The following is a 19,067-nucleotide window of genomic DNA, read 5'->3' on the forward strand; positions in this document are numbered from 1 at the left end:
TTGTGAGATTGTAACACTCAGAATGATACTTTTTGTCAGCAGGTAGTTGTGACCATCCTACTTTTTTTGCACTATCTTATAGATGTGCCAATCATTCAGAACCCAGTTCAAAAGAGCTGTTATAAGGTACAGATGCTTTCCAAGTGGAATCAAATGATCTGGTTGCTCAGAATAATGATTGCTCACCAGGGAGAGCAACCCTAGCATAGGTAGACCGTGAATATGAAGACCTTGAGTTGGATAATCTGTTCAAAGATAAAAACAGACCAAGAGATGGAGCTCATGAAGACTCTTTCCATAGCTATGTTGCCAAGTGAGTGGCTTTAGTCTTTTGAATTAATCTAAAACATTTGAGGCTTTCAGACTGCATTAAATTCCAGGAGCTGGAGTCAAGGTCTGACTGCAGTGAGAACTGTACCCAGCCAGGAGTCCCACAGGAACAAACTCAGCCTTCTGCTCAGTTACAAACAGAAATGTCACTTCAAGTAGTTCTGTCAACCAGCTTTTGGTTGTATGGAGGAACACTTAAGGAGGCAACACAACTTGGAAGAGGTGGAATAGATGATAGCAGACCCACTAGTCAAGTGGAATTTCTTCTTCTCCATGGAGGAGAAGGTCTCTTTTGTATTGAGACTTTTAGAACAGATATGGCTAAATGGAGCGAATCCCTTTTCTGGGCTGTCAGACTTCGCAAAAATAAAACACAGCATGCATTTGGTACAAGCAGCCTAGAAGAGGAATAAGCTGTGGTAGAAAAGAAAAAAATATATCCTGCTGTTCTATCCTTGCCCTTCCTTATTATTTAATCAGAATGCTTTTTTAAAAAAAGCTTTGATGGTTTAACCTTCTATGCAAACTCATTACATGACAGTTCCTAACTGGTTTTTGCTGGCATTTTTATCAGCAGTCTATGAAGAAAGCCTAGTTTTAAAGTATATAGATGTGCTCATCATATCAGATTATTCCTTTTTTAAAAATGTTTCACACAGTTCCCTTCCAATGGTTCCCTCTCAGAGTGTCCAAAACATGGAAACACAGATACTACCTCCATTGATTTACACTTCCTTTCCCCAAATCACGATAAGCTTTCTCATCTCCTCTTCAAACAGACTTTATTATTGGTGTTTAAACCATACTGTATGTAGAGGCAGAACTGAGTTCCCTTGAAACTGATATTCCCCTCACCCTCACCCCTTTATAAACAGTAGATGCAAGGGAACTGCTCTGAATGACTCAAGATACTCCCTGAACAGCTGACTAAAAATTAAGTTGAACATAACCCAAGTCTTTCAAAGCTTTGAAATAGTTCAACCAGCTTTTTATCTTCTGTGTTTCATCATTTGCCGTTTCAGCCTCTGTCAAAATAAGCAAGTATCAAAAGCTGCAAATACCAAAAATGTACCTCCAGATCTTATTTTTACGAGATTTTAACTTCAGAGTTAGGCTATATTTGGACAGACATCAAGTAATTACCAAAATGCTTAACTGGTCTTGGATTAAAATGTGATTTACATGTGGTGATCAGAGAAACCATAGTGAGTTTTGTGGACATGAGAGGAAAAGGTCATGTAGTGAAAACAGTTAACTGTGTAGCTACAGCACAGAGGCATCAGTCTCAGAATATTTGATATTATCAGCATCTTTGTAATATTCTTCTGTCATATCTTGTCAGTGTGACAATGCAACTCACACCTGTTAGTAAAATGTTGTATATAATGCTGTTTTGCTCTGCCCCTGCCCAAAGAGCCAATACGGCATGAAAATTAACCCTTTTTTCCTTCTCAGAACAAAACAAATAGCATCAGATGAAGATAAAACTCACCTGAATGAAATGGCTTTTGCAGCTAACGAGGACAGATGTACTCTACTGCTTTCATCAGTATTGCACAAATGAACAAAAAGGCCTTGCTTTTATCTTTTTGACTAATGGCATACAAGTCAGTTTAAGTGGTTCATTCACATACATTACTGGAAAGAAGATAAGATTGCTCTGTGTACTTAAAGACCATGTGCAGGGTGGCAAAACTATTCTAGTGTAGAGACACGCAATCTTGTAAAGTGCAATTACAGCTGGCATTTAACCTGCAGTACTTAAACTATGTTTAACATACAGAGCTGGACGGAACCTATTTAATCAAACTTATTCTGTTAAAACAGATGTGCTGCTGAGTACAGAAATTACTTGTATAATTAAATCCTATAACGGAATCGTATTTTTCTTCTCTGAATCATTTTAAAGCTATTCTTAGGCAGACTTCCATTGTGATCAAGCTGCAAATCTGCCTTATTAAAATTATTTCAAATGAATAGGCATATTTGATATTTTATGTGGTCCTGACTGCTTCAACCTCTATGCTTTTAATACCCTCAAATACTAAATTTGTAGTATCTCTACAGTGTAACTGAAGCATTTTTTGAAATGAGTAACAGAAAATAGAGAAAAAAAAAAACCAAATAATAATTGCTTTTCATCTGTCTGCATCTCTGAACAATTTTAAGATTTTTCATTTCAATATTTTGAAAACAATAAAGTCACTACTGTCAGACAAATGAGCTTGACAAAAGAATTATGCCATACCCATGTTAACATATGCATGTTCTTGTCACTTGCTGTATTTTCATATCATATCACATCACAGAATCAAATATGCAAACACAGTATTTAGTTTACCGAACAGGCTTCTGACCTCTTACTCTCCCTTAACGCTCTGTCTCCTTTCTTCCAAGTAATGGTTGGCTTTGGAGAGGCTTGTGGCTTGCACTCAATGACAACTTCTTGGCCCTTGGTAATAATTATTGTTTTCCTCATTTGATTTATTGGGAAAGTGGGAGCTGAAGCTGTTAAAAAGAAATAAGTTAACTCTACAGAGAACAATCACAGCTTCCTGTTTCATTACATTCTAATAGAAGATTAGAATAATAGATTCGGTTTTGGGGATAGAATCTCCATTTTTGGCTTGGAAATTACTACACCGCAGATTAGATGGAATTTTACAAAATATTTCAAATCAGCAGCTAAGACTGGATGGCAGGTCTATAATTTAATACAGTTATGAATTAGTGAGATGTCCTTCACATCAGCGTACTAAAGTAAGATTGCTTGAGAAGTCCAACAGCTTTAGAAATTAAATACTACTGTTGATTTAGCTACACCTTTTCCAAAAATTTTGGATTTCATAGATAACTTGTTAGAAGTAACTAGTTCAAAATGAAAAGAAGGTTAAATTCCACAACTAATGAAAATGCACTCTCTAGAGTTAATTCCTACAAAATGTATTACTGATAGAGAAATTTTATTGCTGCCTTTTTTTTTATTTGTCTGAATGCTAGGAATTGAAAACTGAGAACTTCTTAATAGAAGATATTTAACCATGTCTTGTTCTTAGTATTTCACTTTTCAAGAAGTCCCATTGATTACAATACATCAGCTAAGTTAATAAATGTATCACAAAATGACACTAAGTACTGTAATTTCACACCAAGAAAAGACAGCTGTTCTCAAGTAATCTCATTTGTTTGTGTTTTTCTTAAACTAGTTTTGCAAAACTAAAGCCTCCCCTGCAACTATCTCAGCCATACATATAAGAACATATTACACTTCATTGCCTTAAATATGTAGGAATTTCCTACTATTATTTTGGGTAATTTTCATACCAGAGCTATTTATATGGACAATTTATTCTGTTCTTTTCCCTTTAATAATCCAGAAAATTAAACACAACTGGTTTTTTAATGTAACATTATGGTTAAAATTTAACAGGGGTATAATTTCACAAATGACAAAATGAAAGGCTGATTTTACTGCAGCAACGTGTAATGCCCATTTCTGATATTAGCGAACATCAAAGAAAGTGTACAGCTACCTGATATAATAGGTATACCTATTTTATAATAGATATAAAAAACAGAGCAAAAGAACATTGCAACCAACAGGGATTTCTTTGCTGACTGAATCAAAAATGACAAAGGAAAGTGATGGAAAGAGAGCAACCACTGACTGTGGGTTTTAATTTATGGCTAGACATAAATATTTTGAAGAGTTATCAGTGAAATTCTAATGTTGGCCAGCTAGGAAATAGTGGAAATGTACTAGACAGAAGAACCAAATCTTAGCTCAAATGTACTATATTATTTCAGTAACTTCAGCTTTATTACTCATTTAACTGGGAGTTTACAAGAATGGTTCCCAGGTGCAGGTTTTGAAATTTGCAAGGTTTGAGCAGTGCAGAGACCTCTAGTCTATGATATGGCCATTGAATTACTTTGATAGACACCTGTCTTCCAGCTATACCATACTCTAATAAAGATCATAAGACTCTTACAAGTCTGTCTCACTTAACCCCGTGGAAGTCCTCTTATCACTATTGTCCCATTGTGTGTTACCACAGTTTGCTTTAAGGAAAACTAGAGTGTTGGAAAGACATGCTTCAAGTTTTCCTTCATTAACTCCCCACTTCAGCTTTTGAATAATGAAATTTTTATTGTATTTCCAGGTAACACTATGTAGTGTATTTGCTTTACTATGGATGATATTAGCTCAAGTATGTAATTTCCAGTATTCAATCAGTTCTGGTGACTTCATAGGAAATATATACACCTTTAAAACTAAGATTATGCTTAATTACCTTTGAATAATGGCCTTGTCATTCTACCTTGCCACGTAGAAGTAATACTTTAATTTTAACAGAGACTGAAATATATTTACGTTCTCTAAGTTTCTTCTCCTGCACTTATTTTTTAGGTAGTAAAAAACATTTTTCCATTCATTTGAACTGAAATAGCCTTATATGAGAAACAGTCACCAAAGGTAACTGAGTCAGTAATTTATGAAAGAAAGTTTTCAGTTAACAGAAGGACCTGTGCTCTCTCTGGCAACAAAGGACCCACTCACACATAAAAAACAAGAATAAAAAGAAACCTACTTTTATCTGCTCTGCTAAGTTTGGACTGGCAGAAGCTGTTCCTTAACATAACAGACCAAGAACAAATGTAATTATCAAAGGGGAAAAAAAGGAACAGTCTGTTCTTTTTCAATAATACTCACCTAAAATCTTCAGCTCTGCACTGGCATAAATGGTGCCATACTTATTTTCTGCTAAGCACTGATACATTCCAGCATCTGAGACATTCACACTGTGGATCATCAGAACACCATTAACCATCTCAATCCTGCTCTGTAATGGAATAAAAGAAAAAGAATTCTATAAAAGCAAACAGGCACTGGAAATTTACTGTGTTATTAGCCTAAGGCAAGGGGACAGAAGACATTATTAAACTAAAATAAAACTAAGCAACAAATTTCCTTGGGCCTACTTTTTTCTTGTTATATAAGGAAAGACAAGAATAAAGCAGATGGGGAAGGGCAGAAAAAAGCTCCAAAAATTTTTAAAGGTAAATATTTTTCAGTGCAAGTTCGCTATCTCCAAGGCTTGCTCTTGTCTATTTGCTTGTTTGTCTGCTATTACCTTTACATGATTTTTAAAAGCAATTCATCTTGGGAACTTTAATGAGGCAAGAAGTATACCCCAAGAAGTTGTGGGTATAACATATCTGATGATATTCACATCTCTAACAAATGTTTGGTTTCAGTCATGGTACTATATTCATAAAAGTAGATATCAAAGATTGCTTGCATGACTAAGAGTGAAAGGGTCTAATCACCTTCATCATTAGTGCGAATTTCTTATTTGAAAGGTCCAGTAGTAGAAAATAGTTACCACAGCTGGAAGAGAAGGGGTATTCATAGCTGTTTATGGAAATGTGTACTTCATGGAGCCTATATAATGTATAATTTGAACAGCTATAAAATATCTCTAGGTTTCATTATTACAGTTGTAGGTTTAATTAAAAATTGATAAAGTGTTTGGGAATGTAGAGGAAACTGTGAAAAAAATTCTCTCTCTTCTAAGCCCCCAGTTTAAACTGAAATTTAATTTGAAATTTCAGAGCCTGATGCAACTAATGGTTTGGAAAATCAGAAAACCAAAAAGTACAGATATTTAAATTGCTTCAATTTCAGGACTAATAGCTCCATCTAAAAAGGCAGAAATGGATAAAGTAAAGGCATATAACCTTATTTTCAATGCCTCACAGCTTCAAAAGTAAACTGTGTTTATGTTTCCTTTCTCATTGTTTGCATAATTGGTTGATGTTCACAGATAGAAGCGACATTCAGTGAAATGAAAGACATTATATCTTTTATATTCATAAATCCATTCTGTGAATTCATTTACAAATGGAGACATTTTCTCCCAGAATTGAACAGCTTTATTTTAATCTGGAAAAATGCATGAAATAAATTTAGAAAACTTTTCTTTCTAAATAATTTGAGACTATAACAATGGAAAGGTGCTAGGCGAAAACCCACATGATGTGGGCTGATGTGTTGATGATTCAATGAGAGAAACAGAACAAAGTGAAATAAAAGGCAGGCCATGCCAAAAGTGGTCTTTTAAAAGGAAAAGAGAATTTTATTTAGATCTAATTCTAAAATGTATCAGATAGTTAAGACTTTACATTCTAGGATTCTTACATGGAGGATTTTAATGATCTTGATGGTGAGTTCTGTTACTTGCAGAGAATTAATGGAGTTGAAAAGCGATGAAAATATAATAGTCATTGTACCTCTTACATCTGCCTGCTAGTGTTTTGAAGAGTATGATTATGTACAAACAAAATGTGGTAAATAACATAAGGTAACATAACGTTGGGGAAAATATGAAGGAAGCTGATTCAGCAAATACAGCACATCTCTGAGTTGTTAGTATCTTCTTATACAGAAAAAAAATTAGATACAAACAGCATAATACCACTATCTAAGAGAAAAAAAAAAAAACCTAAGCATATTAGATATTGCTTAATTGTACATTATAGTACAATGGCAGATGTTGTTGCAGACACAGCGCAGAAGGTTCCATCTCCCATATATCTCTGAACTACAGTGAATTACTGGTGAATGCAATTTGACATTGCTTGAGATGGTTCAGAAGGGACATGCACAGAAAACCTGCCTGTATACCAAGACTTAAGAAACTAGCACAGAAAACAGTCATTTCTGAAGTTCTTTTCTGAAGTACTTTTCAGTACCTTCTGTAACTGACATTATCTGAATGAAAGGAGAAACATGTAATCTAGTGGTGACTCCTCATCTAATGTACCTGCGGCCAGAGAGGAACTCCATTTTTCAGCCAACGATATGTGGGCCTTGGCTTTCCGGTGGCTTTACATTCCCATCGGAGCTGATCTCCACTGTCTAATTGAGTATCATTAAGTTTCTCCACCCAATGTGGGTAAGCTGCAAGAAAAAAATAACATGCTGTTTACAAAGTGTATAAATTGGTAAGTCCCTAGCAGATATGCAAATACCTAATCAATTACAGAACTTAAATTATGGCCTTTACAAATTTACCTTACCCTCAGAAAGAAGCACATTTAAACAAACAACTGAAACTAAAAAAGAAAGTAATAAAATTAACAAAACTCCATAACTTTAAAGAAAATGCTGTAATGGCACCAGGCAGTGAGCAGTATCATGACCAGGAATAGAAATCTTCCTGATTTAATAAAGTACAATGGATTAAATCACAGTACTATATATTAATGCATTCATTATTACTGAATTTAAGAGCATTTGCTTGGTAGTCACAACAGAATATTTAGTAACTTTTCAAGACCTAAGATATTTAAATTTTGGTGAGGAGGTTAATCGTCATAGACTCTGTTTCATGTAGTTTTCTCAATTTGCTAGGAAATCATGATTTATCCAGATAGGAATAACTGGGCATTTGGTAAGGTATTTGTACGTATTTTTCTTAAACTATCTTGAGTTAGATTCATATTTCAAGGGAGAAAATGCTTTTAATGTTTTTAAGCACAGAACCCACAAGAATTCTGGCATTCATCAGGAATATAAATTATACAGTAAGTCAATGTTAAAACAGTCTTTTTTTAAAGGTAGACAGTTGTTAGGTGTATATGTGATCATTAGTACCTAAATGTCATGTAATAATCTCTTAAAAAGCAGGGAATACTTTTTGCAGAGAAGCAGATCTTTAATGCATCAGTCAATCAGATTGCTATATGTAGGATCTTATAATTTGGAAAACTTTTTACAACTCAGTGAGGAACTGAGCATTCATATGCAGAAATAAAAATGTATGCTTAAAAGCCAGCTTTTGGGTTTTCATGCTGTAGACATATCAATTTGTATAGCAAAGAGGATGATAGATGAAATTAATTAACTAAATGATATTAAATGTTGGGGTTTTTTTTCAAATAGTAGAGAATAAGTAGCTAAAGGTCTTCATTGCTAAAGGAATGTAAAATGCTTCTGCTTGGTATGAATAGAAGTCCAGATCTGTCACAATGAAGTCTCTTCTTCAAACCTCAGATAATTGATAACGTACTTAAACATGGGGAAGCAAGTTTAAAAATAAATCTTTGAATCTAGCTGGCATTTGACAGGTCACCAGTCAAAGACGTGAGAAGATATGAAAAGGCATGACAGGTGACTAACTGCTTCTAGCTTACATCTTGTGCATGGGTGATAAAGAAAGTGAATGAGGTGTCTATCATTCCTAAGCAGAGAATAGTCTGCTTCAGAGTCCCTGACCAGACAGTTGTCAGAAGCTGGAAACATATCAGGAAAAGAATCACTCATTTCCCCTTTGGTAGCAGAAAACAGCTAAGATTGACCCAACCTCACTCCCAAACCCAAGACCAAAACCATCTGCTCCCTTATTCTTCTTATTACAGTCAAGGCAAAGTATGACATGCTCCATATGTGCTCCGCTGCGCTGACTCACTTGATTCTTAAGTTATACCAAAGGGTCCCATGAAATCCCCAGAAGCATTTTGTGTGAGTCCCTGCTCACTTGTTGTCTATTAATCATCCTAAAAATATAATATATAGTTGATGCTGTTATTTTCTTTTTGAATGTTTCAGTATGCACAAAGCAGCATGCTGAGAAGCAATTGTTTCCTTTGAAAATGGGTACGTTAATATTACTTTGGAAGATGTGACAGTTAAATGTGTAACTAAAAATTAATAGAAGTTAGCCAATGGTGCCAGAAAATCATATCATTTCAAAGAGGCACTAAACTGGTTCTATTTATATTTCATTCTTTTTATTATTTTGCTTTTCTGAAAATTCTACTGTATGACCCAAAGCATATCTAGTCTCATTTTTCTATGTTGAATTTGATCTCACCATGAACCAGAGCATTCAGAATGAGAGCGTGCACCTGTTTACACTGAAATAAAACCATCTCCCCAAGTCTGGCCACAGACATGTTCTCCTCAGTACACAATTGCCGTTCCCTACCCTCTGTCTCTGGCTGTCTTGATAGCACAGCCATGGCTTGGGTTTTCCTCGGTAACCACAAACTTGCAAATTACAGTGGTATGATCAATTGGTATTAACAACTTTTTTTCATTAGTTGGGGTATTTCTACCCTAAATTTTCTCCTCATAGCCTAAATGGCCTTTGGTTTCATAATTTTCAAGCTGTTGAACTGGCCATCAGCCAAGGCAATGACTCAGGTTCCCACCTCTTTGAGAACAAGGTAGCAAAGCAATAGGTAGATGTAGCAGGAATAGAGCTAAATGCATGATTGAGAGAAATATTTTCATAACTTTTTGGCTTCCTTTCCTCTCTCTAGGTACTCCTTACTTTGCCACAGAGAGTTCCCTCTCTGCTTATTAGCAGGGCTCACTCTCATAATATCATAACACTTGTTCTTAAACCCTGTCAAGAATTTAAAAATGTTTAACTGGGTGTACAACTTCTGACTCAATGTATTATTTTCTTTTTTTTTAAACAAAAATGTGTTAACATCATCCTAATATACATGTGGGCAAAGAAAGCTTCATTCCATAATTGCATTTAATTTTAATTAGAAAATATAAATTCTAAGAAGCATTTAAACAGATTTCAATACTAATAAGTTCTTTTTTTCTTTTTATAAATGCAGCATTCATCTTGGGGAAAAATGAGTCTTTGACTGGTTTTTAACTGTCCAGTGAAGAGTTTTGGGGTGAATGCAAGAACAGAAGGATGTGGTTTATTATTCAGTATTCTTTATGGATATTGTGCCACAGCTTTATACAGTGCTCCTGAGATTTTAAAATCACCATCCAATCCCTGATTTATTTTATGCTGCATTTCTGCACCTGTTTATTCAAGGATGTCAAAATGTTTTACAAACACAAATTGGCTATAAATTTACAAGCTTACAGGCCAGTTTTTACATCCTCTGTGCAAAATGAAATTCAGGTGCAGAAAACTCAGCCTACTTTCTCAAATTATTAAGCAACTTTTGACTGAAAGAAAATTCAGGACAAAATTTTTCATAGACAATTACTTTGGATAGAGTCCTAAAATGTGAATGAGTACAGTTTGGGGTAAAAAAAATTAATTTTATGAAAATGAGGCCAATTGGGAAGTATACAGTAGGAGAAGAATAGGTAGCTATCACAGTGAGAAAGATAAGATAGCAAATTTAAACTGAAGGTGCAATTCTGACCAGAAAAATCTCTTCCTCTCTAGCCAGTTTTACTGCATGAGGCTAAACTGTAGTGGCACCAGTGGATTTTCTTCCATACAGTTTTTATAAGGAAGTGATTAAAAATGGTTTTGAAAATCAGGATGGTCCGTTGCACTGCATTACAGAATATTCCTGCCCTCAGCTGCTTGTTCCACTCCTGTGTTATGTCAAACCTCCCCTCCCGCTGTGGCAGCAGTGCTGCTCATGGGGCGCTGCTGTGAGCAGGATCAGGGAACTGATCCAGCCAAAAGCAAAATGGCCAAAAAATCTTTCTTGTGGTCTGCTTCCCATCACCACCCTCTGCTGAACTGGCACGAGTGAGTAGGTAACACAGAAGAAAGCCCAAGAGGTTCAGAGTGAGAGGAGCAGGAATTGCATAAACCAGTGCTTACCGTTGGGAAAATGCTGCAAGCCAGGATTTGTGGAGGAACTGTGATTACAAAAGGTTAATGGACAATTTCTCCACCCAAATTTTAATTTTTGTGCTCTGTTCTATTAATCAATTTGATCTGGAATAAAATTTCCTGGAAACTTACAGGATGAGTGGATCACTTGGGGAAAAAAACCACCTCTTAAAATAGGTTGCGGTACATATGAGCATGTCTTGCATTATTAAAATTATGTTTTTAATGTCTTTGTCACTTGTACAGCTGAATTTCCACTAAGTGCTGAGACTACAACAATCTGAAATTGTCAGCATCTGAAATACCACTTTCTGAACAACATCTGAAGTGTCAGCTGCATCAGGCAGTCATGGTATATCTGGATTGCAGCATCAGGTAAGAAATGAAAAATCACTAGTTTGTGATTAAATGTGACCAGACAGGCAGAGTGGGCATCCTGGGCTTTCTCCAAACTACTCTGTGGTGACCCAGATCAGATGCAACTGACGAAATGAAGAAGATTCAAAGAGACAACGAGTGAGTTCCTACAGAGATACGCAAATCGTCAGACTGCAGTACGACACAGCTGGTCCTACAGCCTGCTCTGAAATTTTACAAGAAACCCCTGGTAAGGAATGATGGCCTACATCTGAATTTCTGAGCTGAAATAATCATTGTCTCCTGGAAGAATAAGATGTCAGTGAAAAGACAATGACCTTAAAGGTAAATAATTCATGTTGACTGTTGTTATGAGTAAGAGGTACAGCAAGAAATGCTGTTTCAAGTAATGCCCCCAAATCCTGCCATATCAGCTGTCAGCAAAGGAAGCTGACGATTTTGTAAAGTAACATTTGGCTAAACTTTGCATGGCTACAGCCTTCTTACCCAAATCCTCTTACACCCCTGGAAAGGGTTGTCAAGGTTTGTAGGCCAGTTTGACACCAATGCTGTCTCCAGGAGCACTGAAAGCTACGAGCGGCCCACGGGGGAGTGTTTCATCTCAAGGCCAAGAACAGGCCCTTGGTGAAAAGGCTAGCAATAGTTTGTGCTTCTTGTTCTGCTGTACCAGAGGTTGCTGCCAGCCTCCTCCATCTGGAAGCCCTCTGTTACCTGCTCTGACCTTGCTCCCTGCTAATGCAGATAGGTGAAACTCTGACTCCGATCTAGTTTTGACTTATCTGTTAGATAGTCTAAAGTATCATGTTAGACTTAAGAGAAACTTAGTAATATACTAGTCTCACATATCTGTTAATCAGAGGAATGAGACAATCATCTGAAGTGGATCCCTTTTCTATAATGTTAATGAAGTTGTTCTGATATTATTGCAAAAAATTCCGATTAGCACAAACTGTACACTATCCATAAAGGCAGTGACTGTAAAAAATATAATTTTGACAATGGTGGAGAACTAAAAATTTGTATTTCTATCTGAACAGAATAGAATAAAACTGACATAGAAAATGTTTTCTATGGATTCCTAGATTTGAGTATTATCTTTATTTCTGCTCAAAACAAAAATGTGTCCCGGCTAATTAGAGAGGCAGAGTTGTGTAGAACTCTACATCATGTTTGCTGTGATTTTATGCCACAGGTCTGCAGGGTGCTCTTGAGGAAATAATTTCATTTTCCAGCACCTTGGTTTCTCTCTTGAAGAGCACTTTTTATATTCATTTAACTCTGAAAGAGGAAGGCAGAGATAATTGAAACACCTTTATAAGGTGCTTTGTCATCTAGTAGTTTCACAGCTCTAGAAAACAGCTAGTAAGTGTATAAGCTGGGGTACACCTTATAACTCAAATTAGATTTTTAAGAAATGTTGTTGGAAAAGACCAGGCATGCTGCTAAATGCCCCTGGACCCCAGGTCCCTAGCAGGAGCTGCTATAATTTCATGGAAGTAATTGACAGTAAGAATTTGTAATACCAGAGAAATATCGCTGGGGTATTGGCATAGTAGGAGGCATCAAGGCTTTGATTGCTGTTTTCAGTAAAAGCCTTACAAAACTATTGCTTCAAGTGCAGTATGGATGGTATATCCAAAACAAAAGGTGCAAACTACCATCTTTGCCATCACGTATTTTTTCCAGCATGGACCAAAAAAAAATTGAAGACAAAAACCTGCCCTTGGCTCTAGATGGATGGAAATGAAAAGCAAGGAGAGGAGCATCATCCATAGATATGCTGATACTCACTAAAACCAAGGGAGCTAAGATAAAGACATTGGAAAGCTGGAGGAGACAGCAAAATTGATTATGGGGCTGGAAATATTGACGTATGTGCAAAAACCCTAAATATGATGCAAGTCTATGGTTATTTGATGAAAGTGTGTAACAAAGACAGAGAACTGTGTATAGTTAGTAATGGGGGGAAAGCACTAGGAACCATGGGATGAAATCAAGAAAAGAAAAATATAATTGATTAAAAGGAGAAACTCCTTCTTAAAGGTATCTATTAGCCTGAGGACCTGTCTAAACTGTAGCAGTTGGAATTCCACTGACTGCAATATTTGAAAACAGCAAACAATTCAGAGCCTAAAAGATTTGTTGCATGATCTCCTGCAGTAGACCTTTCCTGCTAAGTATTTAAGGTTGTAGGATTCATCGAATGGTAGCAGGTGATGTAGCTTTAATTGATAAGAAGTAGGTGGGACTCAAGCATACCTTCAATATAAGGAAAACTTTGACTTGTAAGTATTCAGGGTATGTCTTATATAGGCTTTTGTTTCTAGCCTCTAGGATGCAGCAACAATATTATATAAATTCCATGATTTTTGCTTGTGCTGGTTTTGGCTGGGGTAGAATTAATTTTCTTCATAGTAGCTAGTATGGGGCTATGTTTTGGATTTGTGCTGGAAACAGTGTTGATAACACAGGGATGTTTTCGTTCCTACTGAGCAGTGCTTACCCAGAGCCAAGGCCTTTTCTGGTTCTCACCCCACCCCACCCCACCAGTGAGGAGGTTGGGGGGGCACAAGGAGCTGGGAGGGGACACAGCTGGGACAGCTGACCCCGACTGACCCGAAGGATATTCCAGACCATATGACGTCATGCTCAGCAATAAAAGCTGGGGGAAGAAGAATGAAGGGGCGGGGGGGAAGGGACATTTGGAGTGATGGCGTTTGTCTTCCCAAGTAATGGTTACGCGTCATAGAGCCCTGCTTTCCTGGAGATGGCTGAACACCCATGGGAAGTGGTGAATGAATTCCTTGTTTTTCTTTGCTTACATGCGTGGCTTTTGCTTTACCTAAAGACTTAAACTGTCTTTACCTCAACCCACAAGTTTTCTCTCTTTTACTCTTCTGATTCTCTCCCCCATCCCACCAGCAGGCAGTGAATGAGCAGCTGTGCAGGGCTTAGTTGCTAGCTGGGGTTAAACCACGACAGTCCTTTTTAGCACCCAACGTGGGGCTCAAAGGGTTCAAGATAACAACAGATTTGATTAGAATGTGCTAGATCGAGTTTATAGCTCTTATTGCTGTTTAGCTATTAATTCACAGCCTACTGGGCTTGCCATGGGGCTTGCTTGCCTTATTGGGTATTAGAGTCTAGTGCTCGTTCGTGGCTGCTTTTTGCTTTCGCTGCTTGCTGTACTGCTGTACTGCTTATCATCTGACTCTGCTGTGCCTGGGAACATTTTGATAACAGCAATGGCGATGTGCCTGGGCTGGCAGGTGGCCAGGGCATCACCGCTGTTTCTGTGTTGCTGTGCTGGACAGGCTGGAACTCCAGTGTGTACTCGAGTTGAAGGGACTGTGACCTGTGGATGAGTCCATGTGGGAGCAGGACACCCCAATGCATCTGTGACTGTGGATAAGCCCATGCCAGAGCAGGTACATCTCAGAGCATCTGTGGCCGTGGTTATGTCTGTGGCCGCAGCAGGTGTATCACTGAAGGGATTGTGGCCCAAGGATAAGTCCACGCTGGAGAAGGTACACCTCGAAGCACCTCTGGCTGTGGATAAGTCCATGCTGCAGCAGGTACACCTTGAAGCATCAGTGGCTGTGCATGAGGTCATGCTGGAGCACCTCAAAGCGTGTGGCCACGGATAAGCCCACGACAGAGCAGGTACAACCCTGGAGGGACTGCAGCCACGGGCAAGGCCATGTTGGAGCAGGTTTACTTCTGAAGGGACTGGGGTTGTGGCTAAGGCCACGCTGGAGCAGGTCTGTCTCTGAAGGCGTTGTGGCCCACGGAGGAGGCCACACTAGAACAGGTGCACCTGAAAGCCCCTGTGGCTGTGGATAAGTCTATGCCGCAGCAGGTACACCCCTGAAGAGACTGAGACTCGTAGATAAGGCTCCCCTGGGAGCAGGTACACCCCTAAGGGACTGCAGTCTGGGGATAAGTCCAAGCCAGCGCAGGGGCAAGGGAAGGAGTTCATTGCAATGTTAAACCTGATGGTCTGGTCCAAAGGGACCAGGGGTGGAGATTGTATTGGAAATACCTTTAAATTGTTGTAACCTGGGATTTGAGTTGCATGTTATGGGAATTACTATAGCAGGAACCACCTGAACCAATGGAGGACAAGCCTTACAAGAAGCAGTACAAGGGCAGCAGTGACCTGACCTGAGCTGGCTTTGGTGCCCAATAACTCCAGGCAACTCTCCTGTCCTGAGTGACCAGCATAACAGATGGAGCCTAAAGTCATGGACTAAATGAACTCAGTGGGCGTTTTGTGGACATTTTACAGACATTTCACAGGGGCGGTCCATAGACTAAGGGAATGATATCTGTGTATTGTATCAAAGGATGGGAAGTGTGGTAGTGGTTAATGAGGTTGTATTGTATAGTGTGGGACCTGAGCATGATGTAAATGGTATGGAATAAGGGGTGGAGAATGTGCTAGTTTTGGCTGGGATAGAGTTAATTTTCTTCATAGTAGCTATAGTTACCTCACTTTTACTCTCCTGATTGTGTCTTCCGTCCCACCAGGGGGGAGTGAGCGAGCGGCTGTGTGGTGCTTAATTGCTGGCTGGGGTTAAACCACGACATTACTAAATATTTTTAATTTAAGGTTATGTTTTTTCTTTTCAATGTGATACATGATTCAGGTTTTTTTATGCTTACTCAAAACATTTTTAGAAAGACCAATCTTAGAAAATCTTCAGCACTTTCTGAAAATCAAAACCTTCAGAAATTGTGCATGCCTAGACTGACAATTTTCTACAAAACCAGAAGCACTTCTCCAGGTCTGATTCCTGTACAATGAATTTGACAAAATGCAGCACTCAGGCATGGCAAGGGTGAAACATTAATAAAACTGTGACAAAAATCCTAAGATATTTCTAATATTGTTTTCTGACATATACATCATGCTTAGATTGCATGTCATTGTTATCTATCCTATCAGAAGAAAAAAACAGACTTTTAAAATTATATTGATACTCTTTAAAAAAAAAAAAACACAACAGAAACCCATAAACATCAAACATGAAATTGTATTTAAGCCAGTTCTTTGAGGGAGTCAACTTAATATATTAGTCAATTTATATTTCAGACTTTAATGCATTACTAAGGAATAAAAATTTATAGCTTAATTCAATACTTATTTTATTTCAGAAGAAAGACATTTTGCTTCTACTGACCCTTAGCATCCTTCATATGTAGTTAAAGTCTTAAGTGTGAACAAAACATTGCTGGGTAATACTGTGTTCAATTACACTTACTGTACACTTGTAGTTGTCCTCTGAAGACATTTCTTCCACGAGAGTTTTCAGCCTTACATTCGTACATTCCCGCGTCCTCTAGCTGCACATTAGGTATTTCAAGCACAGCTTGGGATTTTCTCAGGCGGGCTTTACTTGGATTATGACCATTAACTTTCCTCCAAGAGATTGTTGGAACAGGGCTGAAATATTTATTAAAATTACTGTTAGCACTCTTCCACTATCGAGTATACAGATTCTGTTATCTGGTAGTTTAAACACTTAATAATCTAAGTAGCAATAAAATATAACCACAATTAAGGTTCATATAATGCTTGATATACCTCACTTCCTGTAGGGAATCCTTAATAAATGGTTTGCTACATGGAATGTATCTCTTTCATCCACAAGGGAAGCCAAGTTTTTATTGAGATCAAGTAAATCACTTGAAATGCTCTCTCTAGAGTTTCTTTAGCACTCTGCGCTTTACTCCTGAACACTTCCACTTGATAGGCAAAAGAAAATAACAACTTCAAAACTCAGAAGAATTTAGCAAATTCTAACACATCCTAATTTTCCTGCAATGAAACTGCAATTCAGAGATCAGTAATTGGTAACATCCATCTAGGTGGGGGATTTCAGTACCATTCTATCTTGGAAAAATTAAGGTGACCAAGGTTTGGAGACCTTTTCTGTTGCAATATTCTTTAAGTTACAAAACCGGTTGTTTAAGAAGTACGTATTAATGGCACTACTGCTCCTGACTTATGGCATTACATGCCTGCTTGTGGGAGTAGAAGGGCTTTTCACTGTAGCTTGCTATTCCACACAGGTCTACATGGAAACTGTGTCATTTACTTTCATACTGAGGGAAGAAACGGATTAGATAGTGTTTGCATTCATTCAATTTTCTTTTTAGTCCAAACACTCATCAGTCGTTGTGCACCCATTGGGCTTTTTGGTACAGACATATATTTATTGAAATATGGCAGATACTTAAGGGGGAAGAAAAGAAAAAAGAAATAGAAGACCTGTAGTTATAAAATGTTTGATTATGATCTGAAAAGTAGTCTGCTTCAGGTATTCCAAAAGAGGCTGGAGGACATCATAAAAGAAAATGTACCTGTTACATGCTGATACTTTTTCAAAAAATATTTTGTATTTATTTGAAATGCTTTCAAGTTTAAGCTTAGATATAAACACGGTTGGATCTTGTGGCAGTTTAGGTGGGGAAAAGTACTTTATAGCACAGATTCAAATTCAAAGCTTCTATTCATTTCTTCCATCATTTGCTAACTTCCACTTGCTGTAACTATATGAAGCTGCATTAAAAAATCACCTTTCCCTCAGTATTTCGGGGTGTCCAATTTGAGACACAACAAATACAGACATATCAACCAGCCATGGGTAAAGCTCTAGCTATTCTTCAGCCAGTTAAAATCAGGCTGTGAGTTACTGCAGTTGTACTCAGATTTTCAGACAAGGTGCTCCAAATTCTACTACTTTATAGAGATCCAGAAATTCCCAGATTTGTAGTTGGAGGTCAAAAGGTTTCTCTAATCTTGTTTCCCGAATGTTACAAATCACTGAATTTCATTGAGCCTATTAACATAATTAGCTTCACAAAGCCAACATATAGTCCCATATGGAATGGTAACGCTATTTTTTTGAATATATCAGAAGGAGACAACCATTTTTCCCCTTATCAATTTGCTGCACCAATTACTTAACCTGACAAAAGGTATTTTATTTTGAGAATGTGTGGATTCATCTCTGAGGCATAGTCCCTACAATACCTCTCTATTCTTGCAAAATGGTCCCTTATCAATTTCTTCCCCCATGGAAGAAATACATGTGTGGAAATCAAATTACCTTTATTTTTTCCTTCGTCAACAAAACAGACTGATCTCTTTCTCTTCAGCACTCCAATCATGTATGCCTTTTTCTTTTTATAGATGGCTGTGGATCATATAAGCTCTTTTATTTCCCCTACTGTATCACCACAGAAGCTTGACAGCTTGCTCATTATTAGTCTTAAATTACTTTCTTGCTGACTGATTTCAAATTTTGATGTCCTGTAAGTTCGGTTTGAGGACTCTTCTGTGCAGCTTGTATGGGTCTAATTTATAAAGTTTGTTTCCTATTGGAATTTATTTTACATACTTTTCAATTAGAAGATTGAAAGAACTTCCCATTCTTATCTGACACAAGTACTTCAACCTGTTCAATTCTAAATATGAAGAATAAATAGGATATTTCTGTCTCTGATGCACTAACAAAACTTACTGTCTTTAGCCCTACCACTTACAATATTCCTTTCACATCCTCAGCTACATATTTTGATTTGCTATACTTTGATAGCTATTTGTATATATTAGAAGTAGTACAAATAACAATATTATTTTCTTTTTTTGCCCATTTATTAGCTCTCATATTTTATTTCTAATTGCACACTTCACTTTGACATTCAAATTTATACTCTTTCTTGAGTGATTTT

At 37.3% G+C, this 19,067-nt stretch overlaps 1 protein-coding gene across 3 annotated transcripts in view; it reads right to left on the reverse strand.

Annotated features, from left to right (window-relative positions):
• Positions 1-19,067, reverse strand: part of CNTN5 (contactin 5) — a 673,487-nt gene that overhangs the window by 129,705 nt on the left and 524,715 nt on the right. For all 3 annotated transcript variants that reach the window (XM_030042492.2, XM_030042491.2, XM_030042493.2), the window contains 4 exons: positions 16,592-16,773; positions 7,158-7,294; positions 5,045-5,174; positions 2,688-2,838 (listed from right to left, as the gene is read on the reverse strand). In XM_030042492.2, the coding sequence (XP_029898352.1) occupies positions 2,688-2,838; positions 5,045-5,174; positions 7,158-7,294; positions 16,592-16,773 (600 nt within the window). The remainder of the gene's footprint in view (positions 1-2,687; positions 2,839-5,044; positions 5,175-7,157; positions 7,295-16,591; positions 16,774-19,067) is intronic.

The sequence above is a fragment of the Aquila chrysaetos genome, chromosome 19 (assembly GCF_900496995.4).
Source record: "Aquila chrysaetos chrysaetos chromosome 19, bAquChr1.4, whole genome shotgun sequence".
NCBI classification, from domain to species: domain Eukaryota; kingdom Metazoa; phylum Chordata; class Aves; order Accipitriformes; family Accipitridae; genus Aquila; species Aquila chrysaetos.